General features: G+C 41.5%; 1 protein-coding gene across 2 annotated transcripts in view; it reads left to right on the plus strand.

Moving 5' to 3' along the window:
• The window catches only part of ap2b1 (adaptor related protein complex 2 subunit beta 1), a 280,263-nt gene that overhangs the window by 36,878 nt on the left and 225,755 nt on the right, over window positions 1–17,630 (plus strand). For both annotated transcript variants that reach the window (XM_048557271.2, XM_048557272.2), the window contains exons 6-7: window positions 13,631–13,821; window positions 14,995–15,216. In XM_048557271.2, coding sequence (XP_048413228.1) covers window positions 13,631–13,821; window positions 14,995–15,216 — 413 coding nt within the window. The remainder of the gene's footprint in view (window positions 1–13,630; window positions 13,822–14,994; window positions 15,217–17,630) is intronic.

Genomic DNA, 17,630 nt, shown 5'->3' on the forward strand with positions numbered 1-17,630 from the left:
TTGAGGACTTGCCCAACCTATTAAGTTTCGTTATGTAATAGTATTGTGGTAGGCGAAGTGGAGCAGTAATTAAGGCACCACTAGAATGTTTACCAAATGATTGTAGCATTGTCTCCTTAAACATATATTAACACCGAAAGAGATTTGAAAGCTAAGCTGTCAGTTTGCTGTTAGTTCAGTTATGAAAGGAAGTCTTGCGTTAGAATAGTTCTCTCAAACAAGTGGACTGCTAATGATAGTGATATACTGAAGGTTTATGGCATATAGGTATTTGGAATGTTTTATACAAACCATCCTCACCTCACTTAATTGTGGTGTAAGCAAATGTAAATTCTGTAATCACCTGCAGCATTTATCTTGTATGTTAGATTATTTCATTCCATTCACTTGCGTTCTTTGTAATGCCATCGAATATCAATACAATTCACACTGGCTCCATAAAATGTGTCTGAAAACAGATTACCCATTTTGATGTTTTCAGCAGGGGCTTCTTAATTTATTTGGCTTCACTGAATAACAACTGAACCTTAACAATTTTAATTTCCATCTTGTAATACTCATGCTCCCTCGCACATGCAGTCTCTCCTGATTTTACTGTCTCCTGATTGTAAACGACTCTTCACATAAACATTTTGATCTGTACCATGCAAATCCCTTTGACCTGGCCGTCTTATGTACCTGTGTTATGTCTCATAGTTAAGGCTTTCTCCATTCACTTCCTTGTGTTTCCCATCATGCCTGTTTTCCAGAAGCCACTTACCTCTTCATACTCTTTTCTAACTACTGAGTCTTGGAGCTTACGACACGTGAGTCCAGTCTCTTGTCCGACTGACCAAATATCCATTTCACTGACTGCCCACATTCCTCTTCTACTGGACTTGTACATGGTTCTTTCTCTTCTCCTTGTCATTATGAATACCACTACCATGTGGTTTTAATGAAGACAAGATATAAAAGTAATGAATACTTTGGGTAGCTGAATTGAAACCAGAGAATCCCTTTACATATTCATCCCCCTCTTGGATGGTCTCAAGGCTGTTGGCTTCTCGCTGGAACAAAGGCCTGAACCATGCCCGTCCACCATCTGCCTCTTCTGCCTGGCTGAGCTCATCCTCACCCTGAACCACTTCTGTTTTAACTGCTGTCATTTTTTTCAGGTCGGGGGTGGCTGTGGGTAACTGCACGAACCCCAGTTATGCCTCCCTGTTTTTGGGGTATACAGAACAAGGAGGGGTACGTGGAACATTCCTTGTTCCATTGCTATTCCGGTCTGCATCCATGACTCCTTTCTCCAGTATATGGATTATATTATCGGTGCTGCTTCCCTCTTTCATCCAGAATTGGAAAAGCTTATTGATTTTGCTTCTAATTTCCACTCTGCTCTCACTTTCACCTGGTCCATCTCTGACTTCTCCCTTTCCTTCCTCACATCCCTATTTGCATTTCTGGGAATAGGCTGGCCGCCAATATCCACTGCAAACCAACTGACACCCTGTTTCCTTGAATGTACAACCTCACACACTACTTTCTGTAAAGACATTATTCTGCTGGTTCCTCCGTGGTCGCTGCATCTGTTCCAATGATGCCAACTTCCACAAAGGGGCCTCCAAAATATCACCTTTCTCTACAACCAAGAATTCTCCAACACTGTTGTTGGCAGGGTCCTCAGCCAGGGCAGCCCATCACCTGCACATTGGCCCTTGCAGCTTGTCTGTTCTCCCACAGCAGCGATCGGGTACCCCCTCTTGACCTCACCTACTATCCCACCAGCGTCCACATCCGCAGGATCGTTAGCTGCCATTTCTGCCACCTCCAGTGAGATGCCACCATCCTTGACAGCTTTCAGCAGGGACCATTCCCTCTGGAACATCCTGGTCCACTTTCCCATCACTCCCAAGGCATCCGCACGGTCTCACGGCACCTTCCCCTGCAACTACAGAAGGCATTACACCTGCCTATTGACTTTCTCACTCACTGTCCAAGGGCAAAAACACACCTTTGAGATGAAACAGCACTTTACCTGCAGTTCACACAATCTAGTCTACTGCATTTGCTGCTGACAATGTGGTCTCTACATTGAGGAAACGAAATGTAGACTGGGTGACTGCTTCACGGAATGGCTACCTGCTGTGTGCCAAAAAGGCCCTGAGCTTCCAGTTGCCCGCACCTTCAACACACCAACCTGTTCCACAGCCGACATCTCTGTCTCAGGCTTGCTGTAGTGCTTAAGTGAAGCTGGAAGAATAGCATCTCATTTTCCTCTTGGGGAACCAGCAGCCTTCTGCACTAAACATCGAGTTTAACAACTTTAGGGCTTGAGCTCCCCCATGTCCTTAACCCAGCTCCCACAGACCAGGCCTTGTTATCACATCACCTAATATTACACACAATGCATTGTTAGCCACGAACAGTCCCCATTAATAACTGTTCACCCTCCTAGTCAGATCGTTACCCACTTCTTTATGTGCCCACCTGTTGAACTCTCTCTTTGGGCTCTATCCCCACTTCTCATTTACTCCTAACCCTCTCTTAACTTCTGCATATAAACTATCATTTTCCAAGGTACCATCAGTTCTGAGGAAAGGTCACTGAAGCCGAAATGTTAACTCTGATTTGTCTCCACAGATGCTGCCAGGTCTGAGCTTTTCCAGCAATTTCTGTTTTTGTTTGTGTTGGAAACCAGGGAAGATGGCTATGTCACCTCAAGAACAAAGTCATGGAGAAACTTGGCAGGTCCAGCAGTATCTGTGGATAGAGAAGTAGAGTTAACATTCTTGAGTGTAATGTTCTAATAAACTGAAGGGGCTGGAATATGAATGTTTTTAATCTGTTGACAGAGGGTGCATGGAAGAGATGGTGTGGTGCCCAGAACAAAAGGCAATGTTAATAGTAATAAAGGAGAGATCTGGATGCCAGAAGGTGCTTGATAGATATAAACAGAAGAAAATAGTTCCATTCTTAGAGCAAACCCATAATGTCAAGGCAGGCTTGGGTTAGGGGTGTAATCCAAACAGAGGACTGTGTTCATGCTATGAAGTTGTTGAACTCAGCACTGTGTCCTGAATGCTGCACAAGTGGTAAGCAGGAAATGAGGAGCTATTCCTCCAGCTTGCATCAGTCTCCACTGATTCACAACATTACCTTTTCCTCCCGCCTCTGTGTGTAAAGAGATATCAAGTAGAAGCTGAAATATTATAAACTGGTTACAGAGATAGTGAGAACTGCCAATTGCCGGAGAATCTGAGATAACAAGGCGTAGAGCTGGATGAATGCAGCAGGCCAAGCAGTGCCAGAGGAGCAGAAAATTTTCTGAAGAAGGGCCCCAACCCGAAACGTCAGCTTTCCTGCTCCTGTGGTGGTGCTTGGTCTGCTGTGTTCATCCAGCTGTACACCTTGTTATCTTGTATTATAAACTTGATTTTCTTATCATTTCCGTTCAAAAATGTATGCATTTCTTCATTGGAATGGAATAAAATAATTTGACATACTTCAAATGAAGAGTTAGTTTAACAGGTCAGAGCTTGTTTACCAATAATTATGAACTAATATACAATACGAACCCTCATTTAACAAGGCTTGAACCTTTTTCCAGGGTTCTTAAGCAAAACTGAACCTCAAATGCCGAATCAAGTGATTTCTTTAAATTTTCACTTGCAAAGGTGGTCAACGCACCCTGGGGAGAAAGAGCCACTGTTAACAACCCCTGGATTTTTGAGTTTATTTTAACTCCTGAATCACAATACTAGACATTTTGTCAGTTTTACGGTTGTACTGATAATGATGCTGAAAGTTTCACAATCTTTCCAAGTATAACAAATGGAATGCATTCATATGGCTTGATAGAATGATTAATGCATTATTTAAAAATGAAGCAGAAGAGAGCTTGTTTTGATTTTGGTGAATACATTATAGTGTCATGTTCAATTTGTCTTATGTTCAATTAGATGGTTCAAAACATGGTGTTTATCCAGGTATGTTTTATTCCATAAGCAGCGAGGACTGGCTTGCAGCAGTGAATTTCAATGCTGAGCTCAAGAAATATCCACAGAAGCCTGAAAGTGTTAGTTGTAAACCGTTTTGAGAAACACTGCTTCCATCAAGCTGCTGGTATACTCATCTTGTACAGGGGCAGCCTGAATGCAAGTCCTTATCCTTTTTAAGATTATTTGAATGTGTGAGAAAATATACTTGAAGCAGTTAATTATCAAACTGGTTCTGTTGATTAGAAATTGAAATTTCAAAGGCATGCATTTTGTCTTTACCACAAGATGGCACCATTTCCTCATAAATTAAGGGCCCATGTAGAGAGCGTTTTGATAGTTTATTCTCAGAGTGGAAAGCATGTGCAAGTTGAAGCAACTTGTATTTTATTGGAAGTTGAATCGAAGACACCATTTCAGAGTGCAATACTTCCCATTTTCTCAAGGTCTTCTCATTTCAGCAGCACTCATTTGCACATTCCCCTGATGAGAAGGAATGAAAGACATCTGTAGCTTGGGGAAAGTAAGGCAATGAGGCTGGAAAGTGTGTGCTTTAAATGTTGTTCTTTGAAAAAATGATTTTTTTTTCATTTATGCAGTATTGTGCATTTGGTGAATGTGTTAATATACATTACACGCTGTACCTGTGATGACAGAGAGTGCAGAAAACTCTTGTATTGACTGATCTCTCTCAGTTCAACCCTTAGGCAACCTGGAGCATAGTTTCAGTGCTTAAGGGTTGCTAACCTTGACAGCCATTGCCCAAGTACTTCCCGTAGCAGTTAAGGTTAGTCAATTCCTTCTACCATTATATGCCCATAATTTTCAGAGCCTTTTGTTTTGCACACAGTATGTTTATATTAGATTCTTTTTCTATTAGTGATAATTATATATAGTGTGTGTTACACATGTATCAATACTCTGACCTATTATATATGGTCGCACAATAACATATATGCACATGAAGCCTTAGTTATGTGCGTACCTTCCTATCCCAAAATTATCTTGTCGTTAAGCAAGTTAGAGAGCATGAGAGTTCCATGTTTCTGTCCCAATGAAAGGGTGAGGCACAATAGGGTAAAAATATACTTTAAATTCTTAGCCATGGGCCAGATGTTATGTATGTTGGTTGAGGTTAAGTGTTTTGGCCTTCATGAATTTTGTCTCTTAAAACCTCACTTCATGTTGCCAGTTCCTCATATTCAGGGACTGCTGTCCACATATTGATGGAAACAATTTGTGTCAACTGGCTACCAATGACAGAGCACTGTAATATCACCTCCATTTTGTACCCAATAGCTTCTTGGCCTGTACAGCATAGAGTCTTCCATCTTTACTTGCCTATTTCTCCCACTTGTTATGAAAGCTACTATTGAATAATTTTTTTAAAAAAGCATGTTAAAAGACAGCATAGTAGTGCGAAATAAGAATTGATTTCCTTTTACATATCTTTATCCATATATCACAGCTGTGTAACACTGCATCATTTGAAGACTAGACTTGAACTCTCTTCCCTATTTGTAACCTGAAGGAAGATTGACTTTTGTTATTTCTTCACTTACTGTTTCAGTATGTGGGTCTAAATGCAGTGAAACCTGTAAATTCCTGACACCAGAGGGACTATTATCAGCTGTTTTTCTTTCAGATATCCTCCTTTTCTAAATGCTCACTGTATTAACTTCCCAAAACAAAGCACTAGAATAGACTCCTACCACCACACCAACGTTGTGGTAGTGCCACCGCTCTATCCTTGGGATAGATATGTATAATCCCAGGTATAGAGCGCTTCCGCTAGCAATATAGATGCTGGACAAAGAAATTCCCATTTTGCAAAAGCTGTTTCTTTCACAATACCTACTGGTGCTTCTCACGTGCCTGTACACCCAATGTTTTAAGTTGCAAATGACTTGATGAATTGATGCAAAAACAGAAATTGTTGGAGTAAATCAGCAGCTCTGGCATGCAGCTGTGGAGGGGAAGCAGATAATGTTTCGGGTCCAGTAACCCTCCTTTAGAACCTCATTAATTGTTGTCTGAGATGTTATATCTGAATGCAAGATAATTGGGTCTCGGGGTCCACTTTTCAGGTATCTATTTTTGGGGGTAATGAAAGCGTTTGAAGATTTGCCTGGACTTGATGTTTTGTTTAGAATGGCTAAGGTTCATCGGAAAGTCGTTAATAAGATCTTTTGCTGAGCTGCGTGCTCCTTACGGTAGTCCAATACACAAGTATTGCCTACAGGTGGAATGGGAGAAGAAAACTGCGGGTAGACCAAGTGAAACTTCAGAGAAAGGCATTGTAAAAGTTATAATTGTTAAGCAGCAGAAACCAGAAAGGAATGTGGATTAACAAAAGCAGTGTGGAGTCCAGGAGTGGTAGTCACCATAGACCTAGAGTATCGTTAGAGAGACAGCTAGTGGTGAGTTTAACCTGAAGATTACCGTGCCTCAAATGAGGGGTGAGATTGAGAAGACAGAACCTTCATGTTAGTGACAGGTGTGAGAATTGAACCTGTTTTGTTGCTGCCACACTGCATCTCAAACTAGCCAACTGAGCTAACTGACTCCCCCTGTCCAACAAGAAGCAGCAGATCACAACAGGAACTTGGTGACATCCACTATACCAGCAATGTACAGTAATCCTCCCAGCTGTGGAACCTTGTCAGATTAATTCTCAAAAGGCAAGCTGAACAGCGTACAAGAATGCTGTGCTCCCTCTTGAAAGGCAGATAAAGCCCTGGGGCTGTGGCTTTTTAATCAATACTCAGCCTGCTTAAGAAATGCAATTTCATTTTGCGACAATCTTTGAAATAAGATTTACCTCACCGTAAAGGAGGTTCTCCTGCCTAATTGTTCAACTTCTGTGGTCTAATGGAAAAGATTCAGAGTAGTGTTTAATCACTGTACTTGAGGTGGAAGCAATTCTAAACCTTCATACATTACAACTAAAATTAGCTCATTTTGTCAACCAGTCACTTTGTAGCAGGAACTCAGCTGGCGATGTTTCCTCTCCTATTCTCGTGTTTATATTATGTCACTTAACCTTACCTATTTTTATCATGTCTTTGTGACTGTCTTTTATCTGTCATGCACCTCTCATTCATTTCCTCACCTTAGTCCAGTGCTTCCCTTGATCCTCCATCCATGCTGAACCTGATTAACACACTTGGTCATTACTCCTCCATGGGGGCAACTCAACAGAGTAGCCAAAAGGATTCACAGAAAGCATTGTCAGAAAGTAGTTTATACCCTGACTGCACTAAGCTGATTGCAGTGTCATTTGAGATTAACATTAAGACTTTATGACTTGGGGTTGATTATTTTACTTCCAGCCTGCATCCTAGACCTAATGCAAATAGGTTGAGATGGAATAGAAATGGGACCTTCCTGAAAACGAAATGTTTTATTGAGAAGAGAAACAACAACCTTTTCGTGAATGGTGCAGAGTTAAGGCTAAATTGACCTTCGTGTCCAGGGTAGTGCAGGCTAGATGGGTTAGCCACTGGAAGTCCAGGATTTCAGGGTAGGGTAAGGATGTGGACCTGAGTGAGATGCTCTTCAGGGAGTCAGTGTGGACTCAGTGGGCGAAATGGCCAGCTTCCACACTGTATGGATCCTATGACAATAATCTAAGATGACATAATAACAGTGCAGTATGCTTCTTTCACTAATACTAGCACACTGAAGCTGAAGAACTTTGAGCAGGACCTGGGAACTTTATTGAGCACAATGTATGTATTTGAAGCTTCACTGTTATGTGTAGTTCTCCTGTTGATTTATATGTGACTTCTTGTACCCATTCATATCTGGAACTACTTGTATTGGAGCTTTGTGTTTGTCATTTAAGGAAGATTTTTGCTGAATAACGGCCCAGTTGTGCTTTTTGGAATGGAGTTCTAGTGAACTTCATTACTGAAGCTTTCCAACCTCTTAGATGATGACTTTTCATTTTTGTTTCACACTCATTAGTTTCTGTCATATTTCTCTATTAATGAAATGCAACAGATGTCCTGGAATGAGCATTGATTTTGCATAACACAGGTACCAATTTGTGTTGTTGGAGCTATGGTTCAAATATGCACAAAACAGATGAACTCCACAGCTGAGGTGAGAATGGCTGCTGTTGACATCAAGGCTGCATTTGATTGAATGTGGCTTCATGGAGTCTTAGCAAAACTGGGATCAGTGGGAATCAGGAAAGCTCTCTTCTGGTTAGTGTCATACCTGGCAAAAAGGAAGATGGCTATGAATGGTGGAGATCAGTCATCTTGGCTCCAGGACATGTGTGCATGAGTACCCGTGACCACTGATAGGGTTTTCTTGTTCCTAGTTTCCACCCCATTATTCTTGCTGTCATTTCTGCCACCTCTGGCAGAATACCGCCACCAATCACATCTTCCCCTCCCCTTCACCACCAGCATTCAGCAGGGATCATTCTCTCTGTGTCACCCTGGTCCACTGCTCCATCACTGCCAGTACTTTCTCACTCCCCTTGGCAATCGCAGAAGTTGTGACAGAGATAGAAGGAACTGCAGATGCTGGAGAATCTGAGATAACAAGATGTAGATCTGGATGTACACAGCAGGCCGAGCAGAAAATCTGACGTTTCGGGCCTAGACTGAAGAAAGGTCTAGGCCTGAAACATCAGCCTTCCTGCTCCTAAGATGATGCTTAGCCTGCTGTGTTCATCCAGCTCCACACTTTGTTATCGCAAAAGTTGTGACACTCGCCTTTTTAACTCTCCCCTCCCCCACTGTTCAAGACCCCAAACCCATCTTCTCGGTGAAACAGCATTTTACTCGTGATTCTTTCAATGTAGTCTACTGTATTTGCTGCTCACGATATGGTCTCCTGTACATTGGCAAGACCAAATGTTAGCTGGTTGAACACTTTGTCGAACATTTCCACATGGATGCCCCAACCCACCCAGCCCCAGAGTCCTAGGATTTTGACCCAGCAGCAATGAAGGCATAGCGACATATTTCCAAGTCCGGATTGCTGAGTGCGTTGTGATTGTTGGAGAGGAATTTGCAAGTGGTGGTGTCCCCATGTAGCTGCTGCTGCTGTTCTTCTCAATGATAGTGGCCATGGGTTTGGAATGTTCTGCCTGAGGAGCCTTTGGTGAAATTCTGTGCTGCATCTTGTAGATAATATGCAGCTTCTGCTACTATGTGTAGGGAGTGAAAGGAGTTAATGTATGTGGATGCGGTGCCAATCATGTGGGCTGTTTTATCCTGGATGGTGTCAAACATCTTGACAGCTGTACTTCAAGCAAATAGCGTGTATTCCTTCACCCTCGTGACTTCCGCCATGTAAATGGTGGATAAGCATTGGGGAGCTCAGAGGTTAGTTACTTGCTGCAGGATTCCTAGCTATTGATCTGCCACCACTATTTGTATGGCCTGTCCAATTCAAGGGTGATGGTTAGATTCTCCCTTCTGGAACTGGCTTGAGAGTTGCTTACCACTTGCCAGATCAAACACCTGGATATTGCCCAGGGCTTGCTGCATTTAGAGATAGACTGCGTGAGTATCTCAGAAGTTGTAAATGGTGCCAAATCTTTTACAGTCGTTAGCGATCATCTCAACTTCTAACCTTAAGGTAGAGGGAAGGTCATAAATGAAGCTATGTAATTGGGCTGAGAACGTTACCCTGAGGAACTCCTGTGGTATTGGAGTTGAGATGACTGACCTCCAATGACCACAACCATCATCTTTTGTGCCAGTTAGGATTCCAACAATTGGAATAGCACTGATGTACATAGCATATTTGTCCCAGGCTGCTTCATGGGTGACTTTGTCTTTGTATAGGATGGGAAATGGAGGTTAATGAGCCTTTTTTCTTGGTTGATGTAGGTTGTCCAGGCTTTGCTGCCACATGACACTGTACTGAGGACGCACACGTCGTCAGTAGACATCTTGGTGCTACGGGTTAGTTTGTTTTTCTCCCAGCCCATTTTGTTTATTCGGCCACAGGAGCCCCTGCCTTTCCAGTGCGTGTGCTGAGCTCGGAGACAAGCTTGTCTTCGATCAAGGATAGCAGCATTAATTGACTGCTTCCAGTAATGTATTGATGGGTCTGATTACAGGTTGAGTCACAACACATTGCCCAGAAGTATCATTTCCTTTAAACTGTTGATGATAGACAGCAGATTAGTTGGGGATTGTCCCATCTGATTGTGTTGAGGTTGACTACTTCCATGATGGTAGGGAAACCATTTGGTCAGGTGGACAAAAGGAATGGTACATTCGAAACCATGAGAGAGATACATCCCCTTGCATGCTAAATGGCTGTAAGAACACGTTAGAGGCTGGGAATTCTGTGGTGAGTACCTCCTTTCCTGATGCCTTGGAGTCTGCCACCATCTATAATGTACAAGACAGGGCTTGTTTGGGTGAACACAATTCCAATGCACTAAAGAAGCTCGATACTTTACAGTACAGAGCAGTGTGCTTAATCAGCAACCACCTACTACATAAGAAGGATGGAGGGCATTTAATGCGCAGGAACATCATCACTTGCACAGCAAGCCTCTTGCTGTCCTGTCTTCGAGCAATATTGCTGCTCATTCACTGGCACTGGATCAAAATGAGCTCCCTTCCAAAAAGCATGGCTGTGCCTACACTACATTAACTGCAGTGATTAAGGAGGTGGCTCATCACCTTTTCGAGGATAATTAGGGATGCGTGAGAAATGCCAGCAAGAATGAATTTTTAAAAAATGAAATGAAAAACTCATGAGCAAAGTACTTTCACAGTATAGGGTTTGAAGTGCATCTGAAATTTATGAGCAAATAATTACCATAGCAATTTGCTGCCAGAAGATGGTGATGGTATGCTTTGTATGCTGTTTCACTGGCTGATAACACGTCTGCAGTGATGGCTAGGAACAACTGCAAGGATGTTGAGTGTAGAGAGCTGCATTTTTTTATTAAATATTTGTTCCTTGATGTTTTTGCTTTGCTGAATAGATCTTTTAAAAATGCCTGCTTTAATTTGTGAATTTATGTCCTATATTCCTTATTATTTCAGCTGCTTTTGCCTTCTACATCAACACTACTGTGCATATTTTAGCCAAGTATAGTCGCATTCTGCACAGGTATCTGTTTCAGAAATGGTGTATTTTAAATGTTATTAGAAAGGGATTTTATTCCCTTATAATTAAACTGTTGTGTGTTTGTAAGCTGGCAGTACTGAAGTTGAAAAAGTAGATTGCTAACTAAACAGAAATTAACTGTGTCGGTACATTTTCCATACAAGATTGCGATTGTCTTGCTGTTTGAAATGACAGGAGATAGACTGGCAATGTTTATTGATTATGATCCTAATGAGACTAATTTGTCTCGTACATTCAGTGCTCATTACTGAGAGGAAACGTGGTAGACCAAATTCAGTTTTATCTTCTAAGAAACTGAATCCTACGATGAATTGTTTCTGAAAATGGATTGCACCACCGTGGGTGCTATTTGAAGGTAGTCCAGCCAATGTTTATCCCCAATCAACACGGCGAGAATACAGAATGTTTAGTTATTGTCATAAGGCTGAGTCCCTCAAAAAGCACTCTGAATTGGCTTCCACATTTCCTATGTTACATTTGTGACAGAATCTTTAGAGTATTGTGTTAGCTATAATTCACATTGTGGTGTTGTAATGTGATAACTGCTGAAGAAAGGCATATTTCCTTCTCATGGGAGTGACATTGTAGAACAGCTGAACCCAGTGTTGAGACATTGCTGGTTTCAGATCTAATTGAAATCTAGACTTTGCTTTCGTGGTAACTTGCAATTTTGTGGGTGCAAAGAAAACCAAAAAGCACGTACATTGAATCGAGTGGCTTGGATATCTTGGGTGTTGGCTGATACTGTTAGAAACTTAGAAAATAAGTGTAGGATGGACCCTGCTCTGCCATCAATATGATCATGACTGATTATCCAACTTTATGCTCTATTTCATCTCCTTTCTTTTGACCCCTTTAATCCTAACGACTATATTTAAACTCTTCTTGAAAACGTTCATGCTTTGGTCTTAATGGCTTTCTGTGGCAGAGAATTCCGCAGGCTCACCATGCTCTGGGTGAAGAAATCTCTCCTCTCTTCATCTCGATCCTAAATAATATCCTTTAACGTTGCTGAATGAATACAGGTGAGGACAGTTTCTCTTATTGCACTTTGCCATCGCATGGTAAAGGTACATTTTGTCTCTGATTCTCCATGGATTCAGCTGACTGAATGGACTGCGACTAAGTGATCTATATGTGCAAAAGAAATATACTTTCTTACAAAGCATTCATGTCTTTTTCCCAGGTAGGGGAGTCCAAAACAAGAGGGTGTAGGTTTAAGATGAGAGGGGGAAGGTTTAAGAGGGACCGAAGGGGCAACCTTTTCATGCAGAAGTTGGTGCTTGTATGGAATGAGCTGTTGGAGGAATTGGTGAAGGCTGGTACAATTACAACATTTTAAAAAGCATCTGGATGGATGTATGAATAGGAAGGGATTAGAGGGACATGGGCCAAATACTGTAAAATGGGACTAGATTAATTTAGGATATCTAGTTAGCTGGGACAAGTTGGACTGAAGGGACTCTTTCTGTGCTGTACATCTGTGTCTGTGTGTGGGATGTGTGAATGGCCCAAGAGAGAAATGAGCATCTCGTTGTGATCTTTCTCTGCATGGGTTGTGGAGAGGAGGTTATTTTCTTTCTTTTGGAGGGCCCGGATTTCTCTGGGGTGAGTTGGAGTGGAGCAATCCATGTGAGAAGCGACTGCCCACAGGAGAAGAGCCTGTAAAAGACTCAGCATAGGCTCCATGAAGACAATGAAATTGGGCAGGTGAGGGAAACAGAACAAAGACATTGAGATATGAAACCTCCACATATATATATATACCTGTCAGAAGCAAGTTTGCAATAAATATTTTTAAATAAAAGGAAGACATTACATTTATCTAGCATCTTTCACATACTTCATACTTTACGGTTACTGAACTGCCTTTGAAGAATAGTCTCAGCTGTAAAGCAAGGGAGTTCCAATTTGCACACTGCAAGATTCCACAAGTACAATTGAGATGGAAGACTCTGTAATCTGTTTTATAGATGCTGATTGGACGATAAGTATTTGAAAGAAAGATGGGACAACATTCCTGCTTATTTGGTTTAAATGTATTCTGCAATCTTTTATGACCACCGGAGGGCTTCAGTTTAGCTTCTCATCTAAAACATGGCATGTTTGATAGTGCAGCACTTTCCCAGTACTACCCTGGAAATCTGATCGGAGACTGTGCTCAGGTCTCTGATGTGAAACTTAATATGTCTTTGAGGTGAATACTACTAACTGAGCCATGGCTCGTGCCTTTTCATTTTTGAAATTACTGCTTCCTTGAATGTTGCATATCTTGAGGATTGGACAGTAATGTTTGTTACAATAGAATTTGCTGTATTGTAGATGGAAATGATTATTGATTTTAAAAATACACCATTGAAACATTCATCTAATGTTGGTCAAGAAATATGAAGAAGCTGGCCACTTCCTATTTTACACTGTTACTGATCACTATTAGACAACCAGGTAATTGAGCTTAAAGACCAATGTTTTTACTTACATTCTAAATTTATTCTCATGGTGAAAATATTTCTCTTTGCTATCTCTTCTAATAGGTAGTTGCAAATGCTGTGGCAGCACTGTCTGAGATTAGTGAATCCCATCCCAACAGCAACCTGCTTGACCTCAATCCTCAGAACATCAACAAACTCATCACCGCTCTTAATGAGTGCACCGAGTGGGGTCAGATCTTCATACTTGACTGCCTATCAAACTACAACCCCAAGGATGAGCGTGAGGCACAGGGGTGAGCTCTTACCTTACATGCTGGCTTGTGAAAGTCCAGTAATAACCTCTAATAGCCTTCATTATGATCCTGTAGCAAAAGGATGAGCACATGTTGGGGAGGAGGTGGAATCAAATCAAATCAAATCAAATCAAATCAGAATTATGAAATTCATGACTTAGAATCTTTTGATTATGTATTTTCACTCTGCCCTGGCCTCTGGCGACAGCTTATTTGGGATTATTTTGTTTGTCAAGGTGAATGGTCTTTTAGGATTGGTACTGGAGGAGATAGTCAGGTACTTGTAACTCTGTACCTCATTTACACATCTCTGAGTCACTGTCACTGTAACCCCATGTCTGCATCATTACTTTTAACATTAGACTTATTGTAATACAGAGATGGCTATTCCGGCTCAGTATAGTACTGAGTGCTCATCATAAATTGACCTTGACGTTTCCTGCATTGATTTCTCCAGGGATCGAATGTGTTTTGTCCTCTAGCTTTTACAGAGTTGTCTTAAGTTTTTCACTCAGTCTTCCATTTGATGTTAAGTGTGAATGGTTTAAATGCTTGTGCCAGATTCAAGTGATTTGTTCTTGAGTGGTAAAGCGCAGGTTAGTTTAATAATTTTTTTTAGTTGTCTCAAATTGTGATTTGAAATGAACCTTTCAGATTGCTGTTGGGCTTTAATGCTGAATTGTGCAATGTGGTAATAGAGCATACATTCTGTCTATAATGATTAAGATTTCTCCTTGAGAGTTGGTCATAATGCTGAAACTTCGTCAGTTTCACTTGAACGTAAGTCCATGGCAGGAAATACCGAACGAAATGTTTGCAGAATGCAGACCAACAAATTGGTGTTCCTTCCCTGTAGACTTTTCCATTGACATTGCTGGCTGAGAGGAATTGCTTTTCTGCCTGAGAGACTGTCAACTTAAATGGAAAGGCGAATGTTGTAACTACAACTTAGTCTGTGAGCCAATTCAGAGCTGACACAGCCTGAAAAACAATGGTTCCTGCTGATTACACATCTCAACTTTGCTAGTAGTCAGTTTCTCCTTGGCTTGGTTAGCTCCAAATTGACTCCCAAGCCAGTTCAAATTAGTTACCAAGCATTAGCTTAAAGTTGTGGTTACCTGAAGTAAAATTTTCTCAAAGTTTTCAAAAGTTCTTCTTGTTTTCTTTTCCTAGTATCTGTGAGCGTGTGACTCCACGGCTTTCTCATGCAAACTCTGCAGTTGTGCTTTCAGCTGTCAAAGTGTTGATGAAATTTATTGAGCTTCTTCCTAAGGATTCTGAATACTACAACACCATTCTGAAGAAGCTGGCTCCTCCTCTTGTCACCCTTCTGTCTGGAGAGCCAGAGGTCCAATATGTAGCTTTGAGAAATATCAACCTTATTGTACAGAAAAGGTGAGTCTAGAGCTGGTATATGTATGTGGACAGTTGTTTGATTTTTGGATTTCTGCCTGCCTGTCTCTTCGTGCTTTCTGATCCCAACAGATTCCACATGCTTTCTAGTACCTCTAAAAGGTGAAATCATCCCTTTTTCCATACTTTTGGGTTTCCAGGCACGGCAGTGGACCTTGTTGAGTTACCCTTAATCATTCCAACCCTTCATTTCAAAAACGCCATCTGCCTTCTTTTTGCCATCCTCTGCCAACATCAGTTCCTTTTACCATCCAAAACAAGCCTGCAGTGTTCCTGACTGGACAACAATTAGCATGTGCGAAATCATTTATTAACAGCTTAATCTTTTGAGGTTTTTATGCTGTAAAAGTTAACAGTGCCACAATGTGATGTTATCAGTGGGTCTGGACTGGGCTAAAGCTCAAGTGTTTATACCACGCTATGTACGCTTTCATTTGTTTTCAAAATTTACTCGTGGGATGTGGGTGTCACTAGCTGGCAGCATTTATTGCCCATCCCTAGTTGCCCTTGAGAGGGTTTTGGCAAACTGCCTCCTGAGCTTCTGCAGTCCATGTGTTGTAGGTTGACCTAAAATGGTGTTAGGAAGCAAATTGTAGGATTTTAACTCAGTGACAGCGAAGAAACAGTGATTTATTTCCAAAATGGGATGGTGAGTGGCTTGTAAAGGTACTTGATTTTGTGTGGCTTTGCCATCTATCTGCTGCCCTTGTCCTTCAAGATGGAAGTGGGCATTGGTAAGAGGGTGTTCTCTTAGGATCTTTGGCGAAATTCTGCAGTGCAGAACGTTGTAGATAGTGCAGTTACTGGTAGTGGTGTGGAGGGGATGGATGCTTGAGAATCTGAGTCATAGAAACTAAGAACAGGAGTAGGCCATTCAACCTCTTGAGCCTGCTTTCCCATTCAGTGCTATCAGGGCTGATCATCAAGCTCAATAGTCCGATGCTGCCGTCCTCCCATATCCCTCGAACCCTTGAGACACAGCAGTTACAACTACCAGTTCCTTCTCGAAAACATTCTGTGTTTTGGCCTCAACACTTCCTGTGATAATCAATTTCATAGGCTCACCACTCTCTGGGTGCGGAAATTTGTCTTCATCTCAGTCCCAAGTGGCCTATCCTTTATCCTGAGACTGTGACCCTTGTGTCTAAACTCCCCCACAATCGGGAACGCCAGTCCTACATCTAACTTTACCAATGTCCTGTATAATTGCAGCAAGCCATCCTTGTTCCTGTACTCAGATCACACCACTATGAACTGCGAAACACAGTTTGTCTGCTTTGCTGCACATGCATGCTTACTTTGAGTGACTGGTGCATGAAGTCACCCAGGTCTCTCTGAACATTCCTCTCTCTCAATTTACAGCCACACTAATAATAAAACGCTTTCCTATTTTTGCTACCAAATTGGATAGCCTCATATTTATCCACATTATGTTGCACCTGTCACGCATTTGCCCACTCATCCAAGTCATCCGAATCACAAAACAACATTTTGCATTCTCCTCACAGCTCACTGTTCCACCTAGCTTTGTGTCATGTACAAATTTGAAGATATGACATTTAGTTCCCTCCTCTAAGTCAGGAACACACATTATGAATAACTGCGGTCCTAGTACTGATCTCTGCAGAACCACTTTGGTCATTGCCTGCCATTCAGAATAAGACTGTTGGTTCTTACTGTTTGTCTCCTGGCTGCTAACCAATTTTCGATCTGTCTCACACTCCCCCCAATCCCATGCATTAATTTTACACATTAATCTCTCTTATGTGGAACTTTGTCGGAAACCTTCTGAAAGTCCAAATTCTAGTAGATTTATTAAGTACGATTTCCCATTTGTAAGTCCACACTAACTGTGTCTGATTCTATCGCTGTTTTCTGGGATCTCTGTTATAAAATTCTTGATCAATGGACTGTAGACTCTTCACTACTATCAATGTAAGACTCACTGGTTGATGATTACCTGTTTTCTTTCACCTCCCTTTTTAAATAGCAGTTTGCATTATTTACTGTCCAATCTGTAGGGACTGTTCCAGAGTGCAAAGAATCTTAGAAGATGACCACCAATAGATCCATTATTTCTGGGGCCACTTCCTTTTGTAATCTCTGTAGATTGTCAGGCCTGGGACATTTATCAGCCTTCAATCCCACTAATTTCTCCCACGTCACTTCGTTACTAATGCAGAATTACTTCAGTTTCTCCCTCTCACTAAACCCTGTGTTCCTTACCATTTCTGGTATGTTATGTGTTTCCCCCTTTGTGAAGAGAACCAAAGTATGAATTTAGTTTGTCAGTTTTTTTTTGTTCCCCATTATAAATTCACTGTGTTTCTGACTGTAGGGGACCTGTATTTGTTTTCATTTTTTTCTTTTTACATAGCTATGTAAACTTTTACGGT

The sequence above is a fragment of the Stegostoma tigrinum genome, chromosome 27 (assembly GCF_030684315.1).
Source record: "Stegostoma tigrinum isolate sSteTig4 chromosome 27, sSteTig4.hap1, whole genome shotgun sequence".
NCBI lineage: Eukaryota > Metazoa > Chordata > Chondrichthyes > Orectolobiformes > Stegostomatidae > Stegostoma > Stegostoma tigrinum.